Source organism: Simochromis diagramma, unplaced genomic scaffold, assembly GCF_900408965.1.
Source record: "Simochromis diagramma unplaced genomic scaffold, fSimDia1.1 OVJJ01000457.1, whole genome shotgun sequence".
Classification (NCBI taxonomy): domain Eukaryota; kingdom Metazoa; phylum Chordata; class Actinopteri; order Cichliformes; family Cichlidae; genus Simochromis; species Simochromis diagramma.
Window position 1 is genome coordinate 114821 of NW_024387277.1, and position 27027 is coordinate 141847.

The 27027-nt window shown below is 44.8% G+C and overlaps 1 protein-coding gene across 3 annotated transcripts in view; it reads right to left on the reverse strand.

The window, feature by feature from the left end:
- map1aa (microtubule-associated protein 1Aa) overlaps positions 1-27027 on the reverse strand; it is a 59985-nt gene that overhangs the window by 3448 nt on the left and 29510 nt on the right. For 2 of the 3 annotated variants that reach the window (XM_040002850.1, XM_040002852.1), the window contains 3 exons: positions 8760-8842; positions 7097-7237; positions 81-6978 (listed from right to left, as the gene is read on the reverse strand). In XM_040002850.1, coding sequence (XP_039858784.1) covers positions 81-6978; positions 7097-7237; positions 8760-8842 — 7122 coding nt within the window. Of the gene's footprint in view, positions 1-80; positions 6979-7085; positions 7238-8759; positions 8843-27027 lie in introns of those variants that run through there. The other variant, XM_040002851.1, reaches the window with a different exon arrangement.

Sequence of the window (27027 nt, forward strand, 5' to 3'; positions counted from 1 at the left end):
GGTAAAGAAGGCCAAACCATTGTTCCCTTTTGTGTTGTGTAAAGAGTTAGGATGTTATGTTTTCAATGACATTTGCTCACCTGAACTGCTTTTGACACCATTAGTCAGCCCTTTGCCAGGGTTGTAGCTTGACCTGGACAGGTCGTCATCTTTGGAGCCCTGTCCATCTGAAAGACGAGACATCCGCGAACTCTTGTCGGCCTCCTTCTTTTTCAGCGAAGCACTACGAGGAGACTGCGTCTGTTTGACAGGCATAGGAGACCGCTTGCGCCTAGCTGGTGATCCTGATTTGGTTTTGCCTGCAGTCTTTTTTAAGCTCTTAGTTTTTGGCTCTTTTTTCAGGGAGCCGTTGTCTAAAGAGTCGGGATCCACCATGCAAACGTCTGGCCGTGGGGGGTGTGGGGAAGGATCCATGAGGGGAGCAGGAGAAGGATCGTGGCTCCTCCTGGAGTTAAAGTGGTGGCTGCCTCCTCCTAGGGCAGCTTTATCAACTGGCATGTAGTCAGCATCCTCATCTGAGTCCATGTTGCCTTCACCAGTAGCTGAAGGGTATTCTTCACTGCCCGGGGGTGCATCTGAATCTGACTGGGAGGCCAGAGACTCGCTGACCGAGGTGGGTGGAGTGTCCTCCGTGGCCAAGCCTAATCCTGCTGACATCCCACCAGTTTGGTGCAGAGAGCTGCTGTCCCTGCTGTGGGATTGGTGTTGATGGGCGTGTTTGTGAGCCCTTCTCTTGACTGAGAGGTCGTGCTCGTCACCCTCCTGCGACTGATCACTTCTGCGGCCTTGCTCCTCATCGTCCTCGTCACTGGAGAGTTGCCGCATGCAGGGGTTGATGAAGGAAGGTGAGAGGTCTTCTTTGCGTTGCCTGTACTCAGAAGACGAATATCCGGGAGAGGAGCGGCTCGTATAGGAGGAGGTGGCTCCTATGGGTGCATCCCGATCGCTGTCGTCATCGTCATCCTCGTCATCCTGCCCTCCCCGGCTGCACTCCTCCCCGTAGAACGGTGAACGGAACGGCTGATCAGTTGAGGAGAGTGAGAGCGGGCGGGCAGGATGCTCTGGCTCCATCTCGCACTCTTCTTCAAACTCATCATCGTGACGGTAATGAGGGGGAGAGTCTCCTGGCACCATTCCCATCTGGGATTTTGGCATTTCCCACTCATAGGAGCTCCTTACATAACCTGCTGCTCCCTCGTGTGACACCAGCTTGGCTGAGCCTAAAGCTGCACCAGTTACTGCTGCTGCAGGTGGGAGCATGGAACTCGTGCTGACCTCCGTGGGCCCGTTCACTGTGTCCGGCTTGCTGGTCTGAAGCGTTGAGGGAGTGTAGGAGCCAAGAACATCTGGAAGCGCATCTCCTGGCTTTTCAGCGATGGGTGGAGCAACAGGCTTGTCAGAAAATAAAAGGCTACTAGCCAGGCCACTAGAAGGAGACCTCCGAGTCATCTCACGCATATACGCTTCCTCGTCCTCTTCTTCGCTGCTTTCGGTCTCCTCAAAGTAATGTTTGCCTTCTATGTCTGGCCGAGGCGAGGACGTGACGCCAAACAGAGCAGCACTAGCTGCCTCCTTGTCCTTGGAGAACTCTGAAAGTTGAGAGAATGGTGACGCTGCTGTGGCCCCAAATCCAACAGCTGTGTCCAGCTGGGACCCTTCAGACCACTCAGGCTTAGAAAAACACTCAGGTTGAGAGACTTTATCTGTTAGTCCACCTAATGAAGTCATGTGCTCCTTCTTGTCATCAGTAAAGGTACTGGACGAGAGGGAGGGGAATGATTTAACCTCTTCAAAAGGACTGAGAGGTGAGAAGCGGGCCAAACCGGAGGTAGTCTCAGCTGCGCTCGTAGCCGTAATTTGTTTCTCAGTCACTTCTAAATAGTCATCTTTTGCGACAGCGGAGCTGGAGAATGGAGAATCCGTAACGGGCGAGTGTTCATCTTTGAAGGAGGAGTACTCAAAGAGAGGCTCGGCTGAGGCAGGTGTCTCCAGCTCCTCTCCGAACTGACGGCTGGTGGACAGAGACCCCGAGGTGGAGGAGGAGTAGCTGTAGGCCGAAGAGGAGGAGAACCCAGGGGCAGTGGTGGTTGTGGTGTACTGGAAGCTTGTGTCCAATGATCTCTTACTCAGAAGATCTGGTGTCTTTTGTTTCTCAAAATCAGAATCAGCTCTGTCGTTCTGGTAATAGTTGCCGTCTGTTGATTTCAAGGTGAAGTTCTCTCTTGCTTTGTCTGAGCTTTGACTGGACACAAACGTCTCCTTCTCGTCACTTCCGCTGCTGTATTCAAATCCTGATGAGTAGCTAGAGAAACCTGCAGCCCCTAAATCCAGTGGTTTTCCACTTAGCGATGACGAGTCGGCCTTGGTTTTATCTTCGACCGTTGTGAGGGAGCTCGAACTGCTTCCTGTAATAACCGGCTTCCCCTGACCGCTGTTACCATATCCAGCCATGGAAACCATGAACTCAGGCTTGTCTTGGCCAAGCGTTTCACTGACCGGACTTTTCACTTCCTTTTCAGATTTCTCTTTGGCACCTTTCTCAATATCAGAATCAACAGCACCTTCGTCCTCTTCCTCTTCGTCATCTTCCTCTTCTTCGTCGTCATCAACAATATCATCATCATAGTCCTCCTCGTCTCTCGCCGTTAGCTTTCGCATATCAATCTCCAAGCACGCACCTTTCTCGTTGTAGGCCGAGGCAGCTAGCTTGTCTACACCCAACGCTGAGGCCTCTGTGCTGTCAGTTGGGACTCTGAGGTCCTTTTCTGATGACAAAGAAGTGGTCCATGCCTCAGGTCTGTCAGCCATTGAAGGGAATCGACTACTTTCACTGTGTTTAGATGTCTCCTTTTCTTTCACCTCTTTTTCGAATTGAGCTGCAGCTGGAGTGCTCTTGGAGTCTAGCCATGATAAGGACTCCTTTCCATAAGAAACAGCAAATTCCTCGTTTTCTGACATCTTATCCCTGACTGTGAAGGGAGGCTCATGTTTTAGCAGGTCTGCGCTGTCCTTTGCTACGTCTTTCTCCACCTTAAGGACCTCTAAGGACTCCTGACGAAATGAGTCAGAGTCAATTGAGCTTGTCTTGCTGTCGTAAATGTCACTATAAGAGAACGTTTTGCCGTGCACATAGGGAGTGTCTTGTCTTACATATGAGGCCTTTACTTTACCCTCCTTCTCGGGAAACTCGTACAGGTTGAACTGAACACTTTTTTCAGGCTCTTTAATAGTGATATCTGCTTTTTCTGCGCTGTCTTTTGTAATGTCAGCTTCGGCGCGATCACTCAAAACGGGCTGAGACCCTACCCTAACTGGAAAGTCGTCATCTTTTTCATCTTTGTTCAAATACGTCACGTGAGGTTTGGGTTTCTCCTCTGTGGCAAAGGCCACATTTGTTTTGCCTGAGCTCACAACTTCCTTTTGAGTTCCTGCAGATTTTGCATCAAAACTAAAGTCATCATCCAAGAAGCAACCCTCTTTGGCCTCCATAAGCTTTGCCTTGACGGTAGGCTGTAGATCCTTTTTGGCATAATAATCGTCATCATCCTCCTCATCAGATTCTTCAGATGCTTCAAACATGGTCTTGTCACCTGACACACCAATGAAGGAGGTATTGTCTGAGATGGTGACTGATTTCTCTGTTTTCTGGATGTCAGCTTTCGTGCTGGTCACTGCCTCGTCTCTGTCTTCTGTCCTAAAGGGCTTTTCCTCCGTTGGAGAGTAGCCGCTGCTGGTAGGCACAGACTGTGTGGGTGATGCAAGTTTCATGGTGCTATCGTCCGGACTTAGGCATCTTTCCTCACTCTCCTGCCTGGAGTGGGACTCTGGCCCTGGGGAGAATGATGAAGGAGGGGGTGATACAGGCTTTATTTCAACACCAGTCTTAAATCCCTCTGCAATGAAGAGGTTTTCTTTGACAGACTGTGAGGGTGAGTACTGTGTAGTGGAGAAGGGAGGAGGAGAAAAAGTGGACGAGGGCGATTTCTCCTTCTCCTGGAGCATCATGGAGGCTGCATGTTCGTAGCCCTCTTGAAGTTTACCCAGAGGGATGTCAACGTTTGGGGTCTGGTCCTCATCCTCATCCTCGTCATCATCTTCTTCATCCTGGACTGATGGGACATTCACTTCACCCTCGATCTCAGGGATGTGGGGCTGATACTCATCAGAGGAAGGAGACTTAAAACACTTGTCATCCTCTAGAGAGGAGGTGGGTGAGATGGTTCCTGCTGAGTGGAGATAGTCCTTCCCTTGGGCAGCCTCTGCACGTGAGGGGATGCTGTTGATGGTATCCAGCAGGAGAGAGTTCCGCCCAGCCTCCTCGGTCTGGGGCGCTGTCACGGAGGCAACGGACTGGTCTTCAGCTACAGATGTGGCAAAGGATGACAGTTTGTCATATTCTGTGATGGATGTGGCTGAGGAGATGTGCTCCTCTTCAGCAAGAGGAGCAGCAATGATGGTGGGGTAAGGTGCAAGCTCAGGTTCGGGACCTCCCATAAAGGCTTTGGGTTTGACATCGGCAACGTCAGATATAGCGGAACTCTTCATCTCCTTTATACCGTGCATCGAATCAAAGGTGCCGGGAACGTCGGGAACAGAGATGTCATAAGAGCCCACATCATAGTGCAGCTGTGGAATCCTGTCCTCGGTATCCTCATGGATCTCCTCATCAGAGATGGTCTGTTCAGTCTCAGAGTATCCGGGTATGGTTTCATCTTGGATAAAAGAGAACTGCTCTGAGGCAGAGGCTGCTATTGCCTGTGCAGTTGGTAACGGTTTTTGCGATGGCTTGGTGTCCCACTCCTTTGCTTTTTCCTTTTTCACCTCCTCAGTTTTATACTTCAGGACCTCATCGTCTTCTGTCCCTTCAAGGTCAGCTTTCTCGATTACATCGCCCTCTTCCTCTGAGCTCTCGCTCTTCTTCGATCTATCTTTTACATCATCCTTTATGGAGTATTTATCATATTTTTCCATTTTCTCCTCTTCGTACTTTTTATTGGAACCATCATCGCCGTAGTTCTTCTTTTGAGTAGCTGCCACCACCTGTTCTTCCTGTTTGACTGGAGATTTGGGCAAAGCAGACTTTGTCTCAGTGGTTGAGGCTGTGACTTTTTCCTCAGGGAAAACTAAGGAAGAAACTTTAGCGTCAGAGTGCACTGTTAGCTCAGGCATGACATCGTTCTGGATCGGTTCTGTCTTGTGTTTGGACAGCTCCTCTTGTTTCAATGCCTCAAAGTCCTCAGTGAGGTCTTCGGGTGAGGACACAATGGATCTGTCAGCCAGAGCTGCTGCCTCAACCTCTTCAGGCACATTCTTTAAAACTGGTTTTTTCTCATTCACTTCCTCCTTCACTGCTTTATTTTTGTCGCTTTTAGGTTTAGCCTGAGTCTTGGCCTTGTGCAAAGTTTTCCTCACCTCAGGGGTTAATGGTTTCAGGTCTGGTTTTGTGATTTTTCTCAGTTCAGGTTTACTTGGATCTTTCTTTTTGTCCTCCTTGGCTTTGCTTTCTTTCTTCTCCTCCTTTCGTATGTTCTCGTCTTTCTTTACCTCGCGTTTCTCTTTCTTCATTTCTTTTTTCTCTTTGTCTTTTTTCTCATCCATCTTTGATGCTTTCTCTTGCTTGGCAGCTTTTTCCTTTGATATTTTCTTTTTTTCCATCTTGTTAACTCCAGGGGCTACTTCACTGTTTTTCTGTTGCTTGGTGGCTTTTAGACTTTCACTTTTGGGTTTCTTCTCTTCTTTCTTTTCAGCCTTATTTTCTTTGCCGGTATCGCTCTTTGACTCTTCCTCCGGTCCACTGGCTTCTTTCTTAGTTGTTTTCGAATGTGGTTTGGGCGAAGATTTCAGACTCTCTTTGCTATCAGTTCTTGATCTTATTTTGGTCTGTTTTATGATGGGAGGTGGTGCGCCAGATGATATGTCTTTTTGGGTAGCCACTGGGTATCGCAGAAAGTCCAGGTGCTTTAGTTTCTCTAGGCCTTCAAATATTTTATTCTGTGGTGCATTTCCTGGGAAAAGCACACGGACTATCTTTTCTGTTGGACGATGAGGAATCCACACGATGAGAGCTGTGACTGACGTTAAATAGGGGACCGATATTTCTCCTTCTTTTCCGTTCGGCATCATGATCCCTGTCTTGGCCTTGCTGTTTCCGGCCCATTTCTGCATTAGAAACTGCATCTCTTTGCTTTCTTTTACGGGGTTTAGAACATACATGTCTAACTTTCCCACACCTAGCTTGTGGAACAGTGTGATAGGTTCAATCGTGTTGCTTACTACCCTATGAAGAGGCTCTGGTGTGATGCCAAGCTTGTTGAGGTACTGCAGTGTCAGAGATGCTTCCTCAATGCTTCGCTTTACCTTAAGGGTGGACTCGGGCATCCGCAGCTTCTCCGGGACATTGAAAAACACAATCCCAAGCTCGGGGGAAATAAGGTTCTTCATCCAGTCACCGCTGCTGCTGGAGCCAGAGTCTTGGTTCCTCTCTTCCTCCTGCTCAGCAATCTTTCGCTGGAACAGCCCATTGATGCCAGGGAGGTTATCTGCGCCAATATGGGTAAGCAGGACAGAGTCGATCCTGTCCAGGTGCCGAACCAGCTTCCAGAAGCAGGACTTCCGCTCAGACCCACCGTCCACCAGGATGTTGAATCCATTGACCGCAAACAGAGCAGAGTCTCCCCTGCCTCCAGGGAAGATGTAGCAGCAGGGTTTGGACAGCTTCAGAAACCCACCGGAGGTTGGGGGCTCCAGAAGGTCAAAGGGTGATGGCACATCCACTGTCTCTGCAACATACTCTGTAAACTCTGTGACTCCGTCCATGTTGGGGAGGTGGGGTTCGGGGTTCAGGCGGTATTCCAGAAGATTTAGGAGTGACTGCTGCTCCTGGCTTTGGCCCAGGGAGCTCCAGCCCCCTTCTCCCTGACAGGAAACGGTAAGCTTCGACGGTTGCTCAGAAGAGGCCCTGGACAGGACTTCAATCACCTTCAATCAAACACAGGAAGAGGGAAACATGACCCAAAATCATTTTTATAGTTCCACGTTGATCTATACACGCATACACTGAAACAAAGTATTTAGAGTGAACGCACGTGCAGCTTACTTCAGGGTTGGAGATGATGTCGGAGAAATGTTGCCAGGTGAAGGCTCCACTTTGCAGTTGGATGTCACCGCCTTGCTCAGAGCTCTGGCCGCTCAGGATCAGCAACTTATTTGCAGCAGAGTCGGTGATCAGTGAGCGAGTCTAGGCAGAGGATAGTAATACGACTGTAACAACAACTGATATATTTAGAATACTATATCATCAATAATCTACCAGAAATACAAACAAAATAGTCAAATGGCAGCACATAAGGATGATGAAAAATCTTTCAGTACCCAAACATGTGGTGGACTGATTCAAAGCTGCAGACATCCAAACACTTATAGGATCATTTTATCCCACATGTACCTGCAATTCCAACTTTCTGTGTGTGAAAAGCAGCCAATCAGACACGGGGGGGGGGGGGAAAAGGAAAGCTAGCCTTAAAGGGACAGGACCTAAAACGGCACCTTTAGGATGAACTGAAAGGGTGTGTCACGGCCTAGCCTGTACCAGAAACACAATCTACTTGTGCACAAAAGGCTCCTTGTTTTCTTTTTCTTTCATAAGTAACGGATAGCCAGATGACTGCTGTGCTCCTGGACTACCAGGGCCAACTGCTGCTGATAAGCAAAGGAAAGAAAAATGCTTTACAGATGTTTGTTAAGCAATTCAGGCAGGACGATTACAAAGTAATTAAATGTTCTTTATTTTCTTAATAAATGGATATTTTTCTTTTTGTGAATAATCAATATAAAATATATTCAATATTATTCCTTTTTGTCTATGGAGCTAACAAGTCATCATACAAAGCTGCTTAAATGTAGAACAGAGTAGCCTACATGGAGCTGGAAATGAGTAAAATAGCTGCAGTTTGTCCTCTGTGTGATGAATGGAACGCTAAATATGTCCAATCAAAATAGCTGCTCTAACAAAATGAGTTTAAGAAAAAAAGGTCAGTCAGGCTGCAAAAACTCCTGCTCCTTTTTACAAATCTAAATATAGCATTTTAAAAATGAGCGCCTGTCACTTAACACCCAAAATAGAATGTTTGAAAAAGTATTTTCTATTTCTGCAACAAACAGGACCCATTTTAGGCACATTTAAAGTCTCGATTTAGTCATAAGTAGCTGAGAAGCTGAGATTCCGGAGGCCTAAGGAAAATGATTAAAAGGAGAATAAACACACAAAACTGTGAGTTTCTTGGGCAGCTTGAGGGACCAGCTGTTTCAGTCCTGTAGATGTAGACTTGGCAGTAGTTCCACATTGATCTACAGATGCAAGTTACTCGTGAAGGACTAATTAAATGTTTATAGTGACTAATTAAAGCTATGAGGTCGACCTGTGTAAACAAAACTAGTATGAAAGTTGTTATCTGCAGTCAAAGACAGATAACATATGAACACACTGTCTGTGACTCACACTGTGGTCCTTCAGCTGACAAAGTGTACTGATGCTAATCAGAGAAGCCTGGGACAGGCATGGACCTCCAACTCTGGGATCCCTGGTGAACAGCAGGTATTGCTACGGTCTTCATAAGACAAACTGAGTTCAGATCACATTGAACACTTTGGCCCAGAACTCCTCAGTGTGACTTAAATGAAAAAACTTTTCCAAATAGGAACCAAACACTTTGATCATCGCCACGCACTCGTTTCCTGTATGCTCTCTGAATGTGACTCACCTCTGAAACAGCAGTTTCCTCTGATGGGTTCACCAACACAACTGTCTGGAGGACATCACTCTGATACTGGAGAATTCGCTGGCCTGCAGGAACAGATACATAAAAACTTAAAAGGTCTTCTGATGACCAGGCGGGAACAAGAAGCAAACCATCAGCTGATTAAAGCCAAACAGATTAGAGTTTCTGGTACAATACAAGTGCAGTCTCACATGTACCTCTGTCAAGTAAATATTAGGACTGTAGAGCATCTGTAACTCTGGATGATAAGCATGGCAATGCAAGTTAATATTTAAGAGCATTTCCATGTATTTATTGAGTTTTAAACTTTATACTGACACCATCATTAAACAAAACAAAACCAACATAACAGGACAAAACAAAATAGACAAAACAAAATAAAACAAACAACCCGGCTCAAGAATACAAATAAATAAATGGAAAATCCAGACACTTTGATTATGAGATACAATTAACAATACACATATGTAAAATAGCAGTGACATGCTTGCATTATACCAGGGCCTGTGAGAAAATAGCAGAAATATCCAAACCGGCATACGCCATAAATGGGTCCCATATTTTATGAAACTTTTTGTCCCTACTATGTAACTTGCATATTAAGAAATCTAGTGACATATATTCCAGTACCGTCCGGTGCCACTGAGTCTTAGATGGGGCCGTATCCGCGATCCAGTTCAAAAGGACACATTTCCTTGCACAGAATGTTAACAGTGCGTAGAGCTGCTTTCCAAACTTCCCCCTGATTGTGTCGTTTGCCACTCAAAGTAGCATACACAATGGGTTGCATTCAGTGTCAGTGGTGAAGATCTTATCCAGTTCACACTTTATGACAAACCAAAATTGTTGTATTTTCCGGCAGGACCATAGACAGTGCGTGAGGTTGCCCACCTCTATTTTACATTTAGGGCTAGGGATGGGTACCGGTATCCGGTTCTGACATAAACGGTAGTAACCAGACCGAAAAGCAGCGCACATTTCGGTGCTTTATTTCGGTGCTTTTTTTTCCTGAGCTGTGATACACTTTAGATTCTAGCCAATCATTTTACGTTTCCGAGGATAGTAGGCGGGGCCAGGTACGTACGTTCTTTTAGAGCAGAGCTACAGATTAAAAATGACCAAGGCAAAGTGGTCAAAAGCCTAGCTGTACTTCACAGCAAAATATGCAAACTCAGCAGCCTGCAACAAGTGCTTTAAGCTGATACTGTGATACTGTCAAAGGAGGTAACACCTCAAATCCGATGAAACACCTGGCGACGCATAGCGCCGGAGTTAGCAACATCCCCCAAAAACACGAAGAGGAGAGTCCTGGCCCCTAGCCCTGCCAGTGTAGCAGAAATGATGACGGATGATGACGGCAGCAGCAGCCTTTCTTCTCTGCATGAGTAGCTTAATGTTGTTCGTGTAATTTACGTTGAGTAGGCTAACCACGTTATTACATTAATGCATGTAAGGTGAACTAGCAAACATCATCATAGCTACATGCGGCTGTCTTCTTGTTTGATGGCAGATACTCCCTTCACCCTGGCCAAAAAGGCTAAAATGACCAAAGAAAAAGTGGAAAACAGTTAAACATGAGAGGTTTTTGGACAAAGTTTGTGTTTTTTCCATTGTTTAAGCACTGCTTCTAGCCAAGAGTGATACCATAAATCCCCTATAGCTGCAGAAAAGGCTAACATTGTTATCTTTTTACAAAAAAACAGCTGAACATGAGAGGTTTTTGGACCAATTTTGTGTTCTCCATTCTTTAAGCACCGGTTTAAGCACCGTTTAAGCACTGGCACCGTTTCAAAAGTACCGGTTTGGCACCGGTATCGGATAAAACCTAAACGATACCCATCCCTATTTAGTAGGGGTGCAACGATATTTGTATCGATATTGAACCGTTCGATACAGTGCTTTCGGTTCGGTACGCATATGTATCGAACAATACAACATTTGTAATTTATTTTATCAATTTTCCTTCTGACGATGCTGTCTGTGTTGAGCGCTCAGTGAATCTGTGTTCGACTACTCCGCCTAGGCTGCACTGTCGAGCGCAGATCCACTGAGCGCTCAACACAGACAGCATAGTCAGAAGGAAGAGCGCAGGGCAAGCTAGCGAGACAGAAGTTAAGCTCTACTTGCAACAGGCAAATTGAACCTCATTCAGATCTGGCGTTTGGAATTATTTTGGTTTTCATGTGACGTATGACCCTGAAGGTAAGCGAGTCATGGACTAAAGTAAAACAGTATGTTGGATGTGCCATGCAATGCTCAATTACATTGGTGTGAACTAGTGTGTTAGCGCAGTTAGCTCGTTAACGTGTTTGCCGTGTTGTGGCGTTAAGGTCATTTCAACGAGATTAACCTGAAAGCACTAGTGGGAACACAACGAATATGACTGCACATTTATGCCGACATCATCCTAGTGCAAAGACAAGTGGAAGCAGACAAAAAAAAGCAAGCATGCTACTAACTTTAGCCGAGTCATTTAGACAGCTGTTAGCACATGATTCTCCTTATGCTGCTGAGAATATAGCCCAGAAGAAGCGGATAGTATAGCTTTTATTTTGGAAAGAGCCATTTCTCTGTAATAAACTCTCTTTTCCAAAGATGAGTGATTCCTCAATCAGATACAGGGCTTGCAATATCGCTAGCCCGACGTCCCGGAGCTAGCGATTTTTTCAGTCGGGCTACCAAAATCTATCTCTTCCCTGCCCGTCGGGCTATTGTAGGAAAAATATATGTCAATGCTTTTGCATTCTTTCAGAAATGTAGCTGGGTAATTATGTCATTGGCATCGGTGAGCCACTGTCAATATGTGACATATTGAAGTCGCGTTTGAATTTGCGCTTGTTTTTTTGCTTTCACTTTGCAATCGTGCGAACTGTGTATAGAGAGCGACAGCACTGATCTGTGAGTGATGATAATTTGCGCACCAATTCCTCTGACATCGTCTTATTAATCGTTAGCTTACTATGCAAACATGACAAGTGAAATCTCCCGCAGCAAGCTTAAACATGTGAGAGGTTGATCGCGCAGAGAATCGCTGAGCTTATGTGAGTGCATGTGTAAAAGCATTTCAGTTCTGCTGAGCCAAATAAGACAGGTCAGGGTGAAGAAGTGACAGCCAAAGAAAAGCTTACCACAAAACGGAGAAGTTATGACAAATCAGACTATAAGGCAAAAAGAAAGTGCAGCTTTATGGTTTCATGGACAAAAGAATTTCTGTGGCTGCAATATGATGAGCTAAATAACCAGGGCTGCACATAAGTGGTCCGCAGGTGCGCATTCGCTGTCAAAATAAAAAAACACGCACAAGGGTTAGGGTTAAATTTAAAAACTGTACTTTTGAGTTAAAATATATATTTATAATTTTAATAAATGACAAATTAAAAATGCATGAACATTTTTTTGTATCGAAAAAATATCGAACCGTGACACCAAAGTATCGAACCGAACCGAACCGAACCGTGAATTTTGTGTATCGTTGCACCCCTACTATTTAGGGCACAGCGGAGAAAGGTCTGAATTGTATTTATGGCGTTGAGAAGGTGAAATGCGAGCGCTGTGTAAAATTTTAATTTGGATTGCCTTTACTTTATTACAGACGCTCAGAGATTTAGCATTCTCCCAGACTTCATCCCATACCTCGTCACTAATCTCTATATGTAATTCCTTTTCCCAAATAAGTTGTGTCCATGACCCCAAATTCTGTTAACAGGCCATAACAAATTTTTATAGAAGTTCTAAGATTTGGCTGAAATATCTGCTTTTCACAGTTAGAGACGGTTTGATTAGTAAGTATTGTTGTAGCCCTTTGGATGTGGTCCCTCACTTGTAAATAAGTCCTATGAATGTTGTATTTATCGATTAGCTGGTCAAAGGACATAAAAGTTAGACCCGTCCATTCAGTCAGAAAAGGTAGAAATACCATTCGCAGCCTAGTTCCAAAAGCCGGGGTCGGTGGTTCCAGGCAAAAAGAGAGGATAATCGGATAAGGGAGTGAAAAGAGATGTTAGGTGAGACCTTCCTTCTAGTTTTTGAACCATTCGCCAAGCTTTAACAGTAGATAATGTAAGTAGGTTGCTACAGAACATCCTTAAGGTCTTGAGTTTTCCCACAAAAAGCAAATTTTTCAAAGGGAAGCTGGACATAGAGCTCTCAATATCCAACCAGACAGGAGAAGGCTGTTGTACCCAATCGGCAGCTATACGCATATGGGTGCTCAGCTGATACTTCCTTATATCTGGGAAATCAAGGCCCCCCTTTGAGGATGGAAGACATAACGTGGATATTTTAAGACGAGGTTTCCTCCCTGCCCAAACAAAGGAGCTAAACCAGCCATTTAGAGTTTGGATAGTTTTGTGTGGGAAGAGGGTCGGCACCATCTGTATTGGGTAAAGTAGCCTGGGTATAATGTTCATTTTCAGAAGAGCGATACGACCGAGCCAGGACTTTACCCCCTTATTGTAAAGTTACTTTTATACATCTGGTCGAAGGCGGGTGTGACCCTAATTCCCAGATACGTAAACTCCTGTGGGGACCAAGTGAAGGGAAATGAAGACGGGGCCCGGTTTTTGTTTCAGACTGCCCAATGGCATTGCTTAATTTTATCGTTTTATATTAATTTTATAATTAATTTTATAGCCTGAGATTTCACTAAACTTATTAATAGTTTCAACCAGAGAGGGGATTGATGATTCCAGCCGAGTCAACACAACAAGTACATCATCAGCGTATCTTGTGTTGTCTTTGTCCTATGGATAGACCATGTATGTCTGCCTGAGCCTGTACTGCCTCTGCCAGTGGCTCTAAGGCAAAGAGCAAAGGGGAGCGGGGACAGCCTTGTCTGGTTCCCTTCAGTATCTGGAAGTTGGAGGACCGAAACCCGTTTGTGAGAACTGCAGAGCAGGAATTGTTATAAAGTAACTTAATCCAGTTTTATAAAGTTTCCACTGAAACCGAATTGGTGTAGTGTAAAAAGTCAGGTAAGACCATTCGACACGGTCAAATGCTTTCTCGGCATCAAGGGAAATCACCACACCAGGCAGAGATTTTTGTTGGAAGAACTGGATCATATTCAACAACCTACGCATGTTATTATATGAGTTGCGCCCTTTAATGAAACCCGTTTGGTCCTCGTTAATAAGCAGGGGGAGTAAAAGTTCCAGACATTTTGCTAATATCTTGGAGAGGATTTTCAGATCCACATTCAACAAAGAGATTGGCCTGTAGGAGGCACAGTGTTCAGGTAGCTTACCCTTTTTAAGTATAAGGGATATATTGGCTTCCTTTAGAGAATTGGGCAAGAGACCCTTTTTAAAGGAGTCATTGTATATGTTCAACAGCGGGCCAGCTAAAATTTCCTCAGAATTCTTTATAAAACTCGGCAAATAGTCCGTCTGGTCCCGCTACTTTGCCAATCGTCAGCTCTTTAATGGCATCTAATACCTCCTGTTTTGATATGGGAGAGTCCAGTTTGAGGTTCTGGTCTTCAGACAACTTGGGAAGGTTAAGAGGGGCGAAAAATACATCCAATAGGTCTGCTCTATTTGTCTGAATTTGCGATTTATAAAGGTCTTCATAGAAATTTCTAAATATATCATTAATACTGGCGTTGTCAAAAAGCTGTTTTCCATTTACATCTTTGATTGAAGTGATGTTCTGAGAGTCTGATTTCTTCTTAGTCAGGTATGCTAAGTATTTCCCAGGTTTGTGACCATGCTCATATAGCCTTTGCCTAGCAAATCTAATTTTAGTCTCTACATCTTTTATCAGTAGACAGTCTAATGCCGAACATAGAGCATACATTTCTTGGAGTTTACCCTTAGAAGGTTTTTTTAAGATAATCTCCTTCTGTGTGTTTTAGCTTGGATTCCAAAACCTTCCTCTGCTCTGCTTGTCTACGCTTTTTACCTTTAGTATATGAAATAATGAGACCTCTTGAGTAGGCCTTTAGTGTCTCCCAGAGTAACGACGGGTTATCCGTGGAGGGTGTATCAATTAACAAGACCTGTCCAAGTTCCTCTGTGAGGTAACCTGTGAATCCAAGATCGTACAGGATAGAAGGGTCAAAGTGTTAATGTCTATCCCGGGGGGCTGGATTCCTGACGTTGCAATCCGGTCGTAAAGTCTGACGTCACTAGCCGTGTCTGGACCTAAACTCCGCTGCAGGTCCATATATCAAACGATCACTATGGCATTACTGAGAGTTGAAAAACTGTCTAAAGTCTTTCATCTTTAATAAAATGATCAGCGTTCTGCTCTACCAGGTGTAACAATTGAGTTTAACATCCAGGCATCCATGAAAACGGAATTTATGACATTTAACGGAGTTAGAAGTTAGCAGGAAGTTAGCTCGCTAGCTTCTATCTAAATACAATATAGCATGTCCTGACTGCGGGGTTTTGGAAAAAAATTAAAACGTACAGCTCTGTTATCACTTCCAACATAAATGAAGACAGAAAACTAAACAGCAGTGACGTTTGTAGGGTTACTGAAGTTTGGCTAGCTGGTATATAATGATGTGCTACATGACCGCTAGCGACACAGCTATGTTAGCATAATATAAACAAGCTAACTTTTTTCCCACTCGATAAAAGTTAACGTGAGTGTTCTCGGTGGTCAGGAACAAATGTAATCGCATGGCAGGATGCTGTAAAAGGACCAAACTTCAGCCAGGAGAACAACTGAGATAATCCATCCACAATACGAGGTTAGTCATTCATATACTGCTGCATGGGCTGGGCTGTAGTTACATCCTAAGGTTTTAAAAACTGAGCTTAAATAAATGATTAGCGGTAATAAAAGCCGAGGGAGGTCAACAGTGATCACTGACTGTTTTAGGAGCTTTTTGAGATTAAATAGAAGAAAATACATAACATTAAACATGTTAACAACACAAAAGCCATATTAAACGCAGACTACTTTAGGCCCGGAAGTAGGATTCGTCACGTCATCACTTAACGACCGGATGAATGAAAACTGCCGCATGGTCTATGACTATGTTACCAATCGAGCTAGATATAACTGATGGTAAAATAAGGTTTGGGACGAAGAAGTAGTAATTCTTGTATAACAAGTATGTACTTTAGAGAAAAGGGTAAATTCCTTATTTGCTGAATGCTGTGCTCTCCACACCTCAACATAATCCAGTTCCCTACATAAGGTAACGAGGGTCTTGGCTTGAGGTGAGAGAGACAGTTTACCCTGAGGAGATTTATCCAAAATTGGATTTAAATGACAGTTAAAGTCCCCTCCAATGAATGAGTCTCTAACATTTTAGTCCACAAATTTTGTGAAGGCTGTAATCAAAAAGTCTCCTGGGTGACTAGGGGGACAGTAAATATTCATAATGGCAATTTCTTCTCCGTATAAAACACATTTCACTATCGGTATCCCTTATACCGGGGTCGGCAACTTTTCTGATGATGAGTGCCATCTAAAATTTCCTCAGAAGTCAATGTGCCATATGACTGCATTAGCAATAAATTTAATAACACACTATATTAACAGTTACACACTATATAGAACAACTTTATAGATTATATTTGTTTGCAGATGTTGGCAGCTATCAGCGAATAGTTATCAGCTATTTTGAAACAAAAAAATAAAAAGACAAATGCTATCTATGGTCTCCTCAAAACAATGATAAGAAAAATAAACTGAGCCAATATGGCATGTTTGTTAATACAGAGATACACATGTTAATGTGATCTCTGGTCTCCCACTCAGAGACACAGGTCTCCGAGTGTCCAGCATTCAGACGGCTACCTGAGGACTCATGTGAGAGAAAATCTGCTCACACAGATATGTAGAGCCAAAAACTGTCAATAAGGCCTCTGCAATGTTCTGAAGACAGTTAAACTTGTCAGGTAGTGACGTCCAGCAGGTGAACATGCAGCTCCATGAACACGCACAGCTGTGGATTCCAGCTGCGTTCGTAGTTCTGCAAACTTTGACCCCCACAGAGTCGAGCTTTTCAGTTCAATCAGCTGCATTTTGATGTCGCATTAACTGGCATTAACTCAGCCAGTTAATGCGAGACAAATCCAGCTGCTCATTAAAGCTTTCTGGTTCAATCAGAAAAGAAAACATTGGTCCATACACCTGAAAGTCCCGAAAACACATTGTGAATTCTGTCTCTACTCTACAGATGTATCCGTGTATTTCCACGGTGCTGATGCTGCGCTGAGCCGACAGCTGCTGAAGCATTTGAAGTGTCGGAATGTGGAAATTTCAACATTGCTTGAAAAAACTGCCAGCAAGCAACGTCCCTCTCACCAGTAAGCTAAGTTTTTTTTAGCCAATTACAAGTTGAATCTGGTAGTTGGGGTTGTTAGCTAAGATACCGTCATTAAGAAGAGGCACAACTAATGTGTCTATGCGAGCTAATTTGCGATGTGCAACACTGGCCCAGCCATTTATTTTTTAATGCACCCTCTCAGATTAACTCACTGCATGTCATGCCCAGGGCTGGACTGGGACAAAAAATCGGCCCACCAGGTAGTAAAGCCATAAAGCCTTTGAATGAAAACAAACGCTGTTGTGACAGTGATGTACACTGTCTTCTGGTATATGTATGATTTCTATACATGTTATATCAGATAAAAACTTTGCTTTTAAGATTCAGATAATTATTTATTAAAAGCTAGAGATTTTAAATGAGAATAAGAAAGTATATCTTTGTGCCCCCCTCTCCCTGTTAATGCCCTACCTGGCCCCCCTGGCAAAACTTTGCTAGACCCGCCCCTGCACAGTTACCAGCTGTCAGCTAAGTAAAAAAAGGATCCTGGTGTTATTTGTCTCTCAGAAACAGTTCATAACTTCCCTTCAACTCATTCATGTCACCTAAAAGGTAAACCTGTTTCTCCATCACCTGTTCAGCTCTGATGATTCAGTAATTACATCTCCTGGTTTCATCTTCATGTTTCCCTCTCACCACATATCCAAACCGATATCATGACCAGCAGCTTTTACAGCTGTGGCTCCAGCAAACATCAGCTGATACTAGAAATTAATATTAAATAAATTCTAACAACAGCTGATCAAGCTTAAACGTGCTGCTGTTGTTTAGCGCGACATCCGCTGGTTTCCTCTTTCCGGCGCAAAGTGGGCGATAAACAAACAAGAGAGAAAAGCCGATCAGCTGATTATTGATCACTTTCATGATTGAAGTAGAAACAGGAGAGGGAGGGGAGAGAATGAGAGAAGAGGAGGCAGCTGACGACAGAATAACTACAGCTTTGTGTCTTTTTTCCATTCTAGCTGAAGTACGGGACAAACTGTGCTCCTTCTCAGCTCAACACGAAACGCGTAATAATTTCTCTGAATACGAGACAATTCCGTTTTTTACGGGACGGTTGGCAACTCTACTAACTAACCTTATGAATTAAATAAAGTTCACTATCAGTAACATCATAGCACCCACCCAGCTGTACAGAAACTCCGTCATGTTAGCTAGCACGCAGTGCGAGTTATTGTAACTGACTGTAAAAAGTCAGCACAACGAAAATAAACTCCACCTAAACTTGGTTTATATCTGACCCAGATAGACTGCAGGTCATAACTTCTTACCTGAAGTTCAGTTCACCTGACACTCGGACCAGCGGCCGCCTCGGGTCTCTCCTCCCCCTGCCTCCCCTCTCCCTCATCCACCTGCTGGCCTCTGTGGAAGCTCCAGCACATCCACCACCAAACAACTGAGTTATTTTTACACATCGGCCAGCATCTGGCCAATCCACCACCTTTCATTGTTTATACCGTTACAAAAACAAAAAAACAAAAAAACACCATCAGCCCATAAAAACGAAAAATCACCATCGGCCCACTGGGCAAATGTCCGGTATGCCCGATGGCCAGTCCAGCTATGGTCGTGCCATCAGTTAACCCAGGGTTGCTTATACAATCAAGAGGTGTAAATGGTAGATTTTTCCTAATTAATACGGGCGATCGTGGCTCAAAGAGTTGGCAGTTCGTCTTGGAATTGGAAGGTTGCCGGTTCGAGCCCCAGCTCGGACAGTCTCGGTCGTTGTGTCCTTGGGCAAGACACTTCACCTACCGCCTACTGGTGATGGTCAGAGGGCCCAATGGTGTGATATGGCAGCCTCGCTTCTGTCAGTCTGCCCCAGGGCAGCTGTGGCTACAACCATAGCTGCCTCCTCCAGTGTGTGAATGTGAGAGTGAATGAATAATGGAATTGTAAAGTGCTTTGAGGGCCCCGAAAAGCGCTATATAAATGCAATCCATTGTTATTATTATTATTAATATAGCTGTACCCCTGCTTCTTGATGTAAAGGATGAAAAAAAGACCTGCCCAAATCCCCCTGTGTTAGTTTAGCATGTTCCATAGGATTCAAATGCATCTCCTGTAATAAAGCAATGCGGACCTGCTCACTCCTGAGATAATTCAAGACCTTTCTTCGCTTAACAGGCATATGGATACCATTCACATTCCGGGTGCATATGTTCACTGTTGACATGCTAGTCTTTTATTATTCAGATAGGGTCTGGAGTATTCTGAACATCTTCCCAAAATTAAATAATGAGAGTAATGCAAGTAAACATAAAAACAGAGCCAGGACAAAACAAAACAGGTAAACAAATAAAAACAAGCTAAACAAACAATGCTCAACATTACCAAAACAAAACAAAAATAAGAAGAACCCACTGCCCCCCTCCTACAGTGGAGGAGCTCAAGTGTAGAGGTTTCCTAACAGCAGAAGATACTTCCCTGCCCAAAAGAGAAAAAAAAACACCCCAGGAGTTATAGCAACGCTCATAACGTACCGCAAATGTTCAGCAGGATGATTCTAGTCGCCCTCATAGCGAAAGGTAGTGATAGTGGGACTCTGTGTTAACTATGCAACGTCCGAAAAAGAGGAAGAGAAAATTTTGAGAAATATATAGGAACAGTCAACCATAGGCAGCTACTTGAGGTGTGTAATAAAACAAATCCACGCTCGAGTGGGACGACGAATGGAGGCCAGCTCTCACTCGTCATCAGTCGCAGGGGTTAAGTCCAGCGACTCGATGAAGCCTTCCACCTCAGCCGCATCTCTGAAGATCTTAGTGCATCCACAGTGGGTCACCTTCAGCAAAGCAGGGTAAATCTGCCTATAGCTCCAATGGACTTAAGGTGCTTCTTTACCTCGTCAAAACGTTTCCGTTTACGTACAACCGCGGCTGAGTAATCCTGGAAAATCATCACTGTGGCGTTCCCGTGCTTCAAGGGCTGGTTGTCCCTGCTCATCGCCCATGCTGCGTTCATAATCCGCTGTTTGTCTTGATAGTTGTGCAGTCTCACCAGTGCAGGACATGCTCTCTGTCCAGAGGACGGGGCTTGCGCTGCTGTGCGCTGCGCTGCTGTGCGCTGCGCTCTTTCCACTTTAACTCGACCTGCTTTTGTTTTGATATTGAGAAGCTCAGGCAGCCAGCACTCAAAAAAAAAAACTGATAGGGTCGCTACCTTCTGCGCCCTCCAGGAGACCAATAATACGAATATTTTTCCTCCTCCCTCTATTTTCCAAATCATCAGCGTGCTCCGCTAGCTCCTTTACCCGTTTCTCCAGTGACTGGAGCTTATCCAGCGCCGGGTTGGTGGCATCCTCCAAAACTGAGATCCGGGCCTCCGCTTCCTTTATCCGTGTCTCGTGGTCCTCCAGCTGCTTTCCTTGTGCTTGTAAAAGCAGAGACCGTCCAAGTTTATCTTCAATAACTTTAGTGAGGTTCACAGTTACTTCCCGGATCACCTCGCGGGCCGCTGGTTCGGATCTAATATCCAACTGCGCGTCGGCTCCCATGCTAGTCTTCTCATTAGCTTCTCTGCTCTGTAGGTTGGGGCCCTCCGTGGTGTCAGACACTACAGCTTTCCTTTGCGGCATGTTGTCGGACTGTTTCAAAAGGTAGTTGCTGATGCACAAATAGTTAATATCCGTGTTGTAGCTTTAATTGTGGGTTATCAGTGTAAAATCAGCGAACTGGCGTGCTAGCACTCTCTGGTACAACTTTACTTCAAGCCGCCTTCTTCAAGGAATTTAAGAGCATTTCAATAACAATGCGGTTCAAAGTGCTTTACATAAACTATACAAGTCACATCAGAGCTTTTTTAAGCGTTCTGCTTCCAGAGCTCAGATTCATTTTCTCCACTGACATTCCAGACAATCCTCCAACAAGGATAACCAGCTATGAGGTGAATTGTCACCATGAACAGATTTGATGTGTAAAGAAGAGCCGAGTTATAGGGGGTGTCCAAATTCACGGGCTGCATCCTCCTGAGGCCGCATTTGTAGACCAATTGCGTCACAGCGACATGATGAAGGCTGTTCATATCCAAGAATTCATAGCGCGGCCCAGCCGATTTCCAGTTTCCAACAATGGCGGCCGCTACTCAGTTTTAATATTACTCTTATTACTCTTTCTGGGTCACAAAATAAACTTTTCAGGCGAGAATGTAGCTGTGTAAACTTCAAATATCTGTTTGGTTTATCAAGATATCACATATTTGCAAAAGTGCTCCAACGTCCGTTACCCACCAGCTCGATAGCTAGCCGGGAGCTCGAGGGTCACTCGAGCTGTCGAGAACAGCAAACTCCCAGCACATCATTTTCAGATCACCGCGGACTTTCACTACTCAGGTTAAATGTAATAAGTCACTTAGATAACCTAAAAATGTTACTGTTTCAGCTGTTTTCAGCTTTTTTCAGTGTGTTATTTGTTCGGTTTGGCTCAGATTAAAGTTATTAGATTAGATTAATAAAGTTTTATTTTATCTAATCCCCTGGGTGGTTTTCATACAGCTGAATAAACGTCAAACAGAAAACTGATTAAACAGAACTGTGAGATGGTCGAGAATTTACGCCAGTGTCCTGTTATATTTTAGATAGCAAGGAGCAGACGGCTGAGTTTATTAAACTCCACCGAGACAGCGGTGATGCTAATCTGAAGGCTAGACCATCCAATTTCACAGCCGTTTACTTCCAGCCTACCCGACCTTCTGAGGACCCGGCCCACGTAGACTTGTGGTTTCTGAAGCTTCACGCTCTGCATGTAACCTCACAGTCATGGGTTTAAACACTTCTGTGGTTACAGCAGCCTCCACCAGTCACAGATATTGCTGTTTCAGTTTTTGTCAGTAGACTAGTTCTTTTCCATGAAACTGCTAATAATTTTTTTTTTTGTTAAACCAAGGACATGACTGTAGAAAGTCATAGCCCAAAGAAATGCTGGACAGTTACATCATTATACTGTAGCTCATAATCAAAGTCTCTGTGGAGAATATGGGTGGGATTTTTACTTCTGAAATCTCACTATCGACATCAGAGCATTTACACACGTATCAAAAAGAATATTTAAACACAAAACAAGTAAAAAGAGTGAAAGTTAGAGAACAGTTTGTAGTTCTGTAAATGAAGTCAGTGTACAGCTGAGAGTAGCAGAAGGCTTTTTTCAGAGTTTGTTCCAAAACCCAGATATGCTAACATGCTGTCATGCTAGGAAATGTCATCGTGTTAGCAAGTTAGCATTTTCTAACACAGCTATATGTATATCAGGTGAGACTGCTGGAAATGTAATTGGTTGGGAACATACAGGCTCATACATCAAAGCACTGCATGAATATAGAGTCAATATCAACCTTCTTTACTAATATCTGCAAATAAAATGGCATTCGGTGATATCAGTGGGTACTGTTTATCTGTTGTGTCCCATCAACAGGCTAAAGGTTTGAAGATGAAGAGATGAAATAATAATAATAATAATGGACTGCATTTATATAGCGCTTTTCAAGACCCTCAAAGCGCTTTACAATTCCACTATTCATTCACTCTCACATTCACACACTGGTGGAGGCAAGCTACAGTTGTAGCCACAGCTGCCCTGGGGCAGACTGACAGAGGCGAGGCTGCCATATCGCGCCATCGGCCCCTCTGGCCAACACCAGTAGGCGGTAGGTGAAGTGCCTTGCCCAAGGACACAACGACCAGGACAGACAGAGCTCGATCGAACCGGCAACCTTCCAGTTACAAGATAAGCTTCCTAACCCCCTGAACCACAGTCGCCCCCTGAACTATGGTCGGGGTGACGACCGAACTGAAACACTTATTATTACATTACATCTGCATCAAACACTGCGACAAAACTGAGTGAAATGTGTCAGAATGGAGCAAAGTGCTGGTGATAATATAATATCCTGCTTTCAACATTTGCAGCAACAATCCTTAACATCCTCAGCTCCGCCCTCTGTTTTCCACACTGGGTTTTTTCTTCACTGCCACTAACTAAAGCCCCGATGACAGAGGGGTGGGGGTTCAATCCTACATCTTTCTTGTGTACAATCACAACAATATTGCCAAAAAAAAAATCCACAGCCACAAGTCTTACTGTTGCTATGGGCACGCTTCACTGGCTCCTGCTGCTGAGTTACACTGACCCAGTCTTGGCTGAGGGAGACGCATTGCAGCATTTCTGTGAGAGGGAGGGGAGGCTCGCATTGCACGCTAGCATGCAAGCAGCATTACACAGTATAGGAGGTAAAAGCCAGTGACAGAGCATCAGCAGTATAATAACCATGTAGGCGGTTCGGCCACGAGAATCTATATTTAGCACAAAAGATGCTCCTCAACCTTGAAAACGTGAAGGAGCTGACACTGGCTATTAATGGGTCCTTTCCCTGCTGGAAAGGGAAGGTTAGTGAGGGTGGGGGGTAGCACTCGAGGAGAAAATGACATGCCTTAATGTTATAAGGATGCACGGAGGGTCAGAGATAATCCATCGACACGTTCAAGTCGTAGTCAGGAGCAAACTAACAGCTAGTGTCATGTCTGCTCAGTAAACACATGTGCTCCAGCTTTTCACATAATGTCAAACCTGTGAACAATCTGCATTTGCTCAGCTGCTGATCAAGCAAGCAGAGTGTAAAAGCACCAAAGCAGGAGCATCATGAGCATCGCATTTTAATGAACCAACTGGTGCTGAAAGAACAATGAAAGATGATATTTCTATTCTTGTTTTATATCATTTTCAGTATGAATAAGGGAGAATGTAGGCTCTTTGATTTCCAAGAGATCCACAACTGTGCACGTATTTTATTGACATGAAATCTACCAAAATAGATCTATAAACATTTGAACTGCAACACTTTCTGAATTTCAAGTCTTTAATTGAACTCACCACAGGCATTCGAACAGTTTAATAATCCTGGCTGAATCACTGTGAGCCTCTTAGAGCTTTGTTTGCTCACATTCAGCATGCAGCTGTGAAGGAAACTGTCCAAAAAACTGTTTTTTAGTCTTTTATTTAATTAACACTGCTGAACATCTGTGTATGTTCTCAGTCATCCAGGTCATCCGTTTCTTTCCAAGCTCCTGAGACTGCTGAACATCTCTAACTGACTGAATTACACAGCTGAGAAGTCTGTCACCAAATTTGGGGGGAACAGTTGGAACCTCGCAGTGAATCTGTAGCCTGGTGTACCTCCACACTGTGCCAAGGCAAACTTGTTATGCATTTCCTTTTTTTCTTTCAGTGTAATGGCTGCAATGCATCAAGGTAAAGGTGGGACAGGCCAATATCAACCTTCATCTTATACTCTGCTCTCGACCTGGGTCCTGCACAGAATCCTGCAGTGGGTCGGTGCTCTCAAGGAGCTTGCTAAATAAATCTGAATGGATTAAGTGCTATTATCTAACTGAGGGTTGTGGGGGGGCTGGAAATGATCCCAGCTGGGATAGAGGTGAGTATATGTCTTTGTTCTGTTGAGGAAGCCAGAGTGTCCGGACAAAACAAGCAAACATATACGTCCCGGCCAGATGGCGGATTCAAACCCACGACCTTTCTGATGTGAGCTAACAGTGCCACTTCGCTTCTTATGTGTTTTTCTATTTCACATCTCTAACATCAGAATCAGAATCAGAATACTTTATTGATCCCTAGGAGAAATTCTCTTTTGTTACAGTGCTAAACAAACATTAACAAAGACAGACAATACACTAAGAATAGTACAATATATACAGGCATATATATACATAAAGTCACTTATTAATAAATGTCTGAAAAAGGAAGAACGTGCAAAAAGGGTGTAGCTGTTGCAGTAAACAGTGTGTTAAGTGGATGCGTTGTACAGGGAGCCACAGGCAGGAATGATTTCCTGTGTCGTTCAGTGGTGCTTTTCGGTAATCTCAGTCTCTCACTGAGCGCGCTCCTGTGACTGACCAGCATGTCATGGAGTGGGTGGGAGGTGTCATCCAACATTGTCTTTATCTTGGACAACATCCGCCTCTCCGACACCACCTTGAGGGAGTCCAGCTCCGTCCCCACAACATTACTGGCCTTACGGATTAGTTTATCGAGTCTGTTGGCATCTGCGACCCTCAGCCTGCTCCCCCAGCATGCAACGGCATAGAGGATCGCACTGGCCACTACAGACTCATAGAAAATCCTCAGCATTTTCTGGCATATGTTGAAGGACCTCAGTCGCCTCAAAAAATAGAGACGACTCTGGCCCTTTCTGTACAGTGCTGTGGTGTTTGTAGCCCGGTCCAGTTTATTGTCCATGTGTACTCCAAGGTATTTATAGTCCTCCACAATGTCAACACTGACCCCCTGGATTGAAACAGGGGTCAAGTGTTTCCTGGTCTTCCTGAAGTCCATGATCAGTTCCTTGGTCTTTGCCACGTTGAGCTGCAGATGATTCTGTTCACACCACGTGACAAAGGAGTCGACCACAGCCCGGTAGTCTGTCTCATCAACCCTGCTGATGCATCCAACCACCGCAGAGTCATCAGAAAACTTCTGAAGATGGAGGTCTCTGTGCAGTGGCTGAAGTCTGTGGTGTAGAGGGTGAAGAGGAAGGGGGAGAGGACAGTCCCCTGTGGTGCCCCTATGTTGCTGATTACCTTGTCAGACACACACTGTGGGAGACGTACATATTGTGGTCTTCCTGTCAGGTAATCAACAATCCAGGACACCAGAGAAGCATCCACCTGCATCGCTGTTAACTTATCACCCAGGAGGGTCGGCCTGATGGTATTGAAAGCACTAGAAAAGTCAAAAAACATGACACTCACAGTGCTCGCCAGCTGGTCCAGATGGGTGTAGACACGATTGAGCAGGTAGATGATGGCGTCCTCTGTTCCGAGACGAGGCTGATAAGCAAATTGAAGGGGATCCAGATGTGGTCTGACAATGGGTCGCAGCTGGTTCAGAATGAGTCTTTCCAGGGTCTTCATGATGTGGGAGGTCAGTGCCACGGGCCTGTAATCCTGGGGGCCACTGGAACGTGGCGTCTTTGGTACAGGGACGAGGCATGATGTCTTCCACATCACTGGGACCCTCTGCAGACTCAGACTCAGCATAAACAGTTCATGAAAGACTCCACACAGCTGGGGGGCACAGGCCTTGGGGACGAGGGGACTCACTCCGTCTGGTCCAGCAGACTGAGTGGAGTCTTCTCATTTGCATCTGAACCTGGTCTTGACCAAAAGTGATGGGGGGGGGTTCAGAAATCTCACAGGAGGCAACAGCGCCATGTGAAGAAGAGGCTGGCACAGTGGTGTGGCTCTGGATTCCAGGCTGACCACGGGTGAGGTTGTGGGGGTGTGAGCAGACACTGTGGTGTCGAATCTATTGAAAAACAGATTCAACTCGTTAGCTCTGTTCTCACCTCCCTCAGCTGCCCTGCTGTTGGTTGGCCTGAATCCAGTGATGGTCTTCATGCCCCTCCACACCTCTATCATGCTGTTCTACTGGAGTTTCCACTCCAGCTTCCTGCTGTAATTGTCCTTAGCCTCTCTGATCTTGTCCTTTAGTAACACCTGGACCTTCCTCACCTCTTCTTTATTGCCCCCTCTGAAAGCCCCCTTCTTGTCGTTGAGGAGGGCTTTGATGTCCTTAGTCACCCACGGCTTGTTATTTGGGTAACAATGAACAGTCTGAGCTGGAACAATGGAGTCGGTGCAGAAAGTTATGTAGTCTGTGATACACTCAGTAAGCCTATTGATGTCCTCGGTGTGAGGCTCACAGTGTTTCCCAGTCGGTCACCTCAAAACAGCCCTGTAGTTCCGCTAAGGCCTCCTCTGACCACCTCCTAATGCTCCTCGTGGTCACAGGTTCCCTCATGTGGAGCTCAAAGGGAAATTGTGCTCAAACTTAGGTTTCTGTATATGTCACAACAGTCACAATGGGTTCATCAGCAAACACATCAGGACCACTGATGGTACAGTCGAGCCTAACATTAACCCCAGCTATCGTTATCTCTTCTGTTTATCTA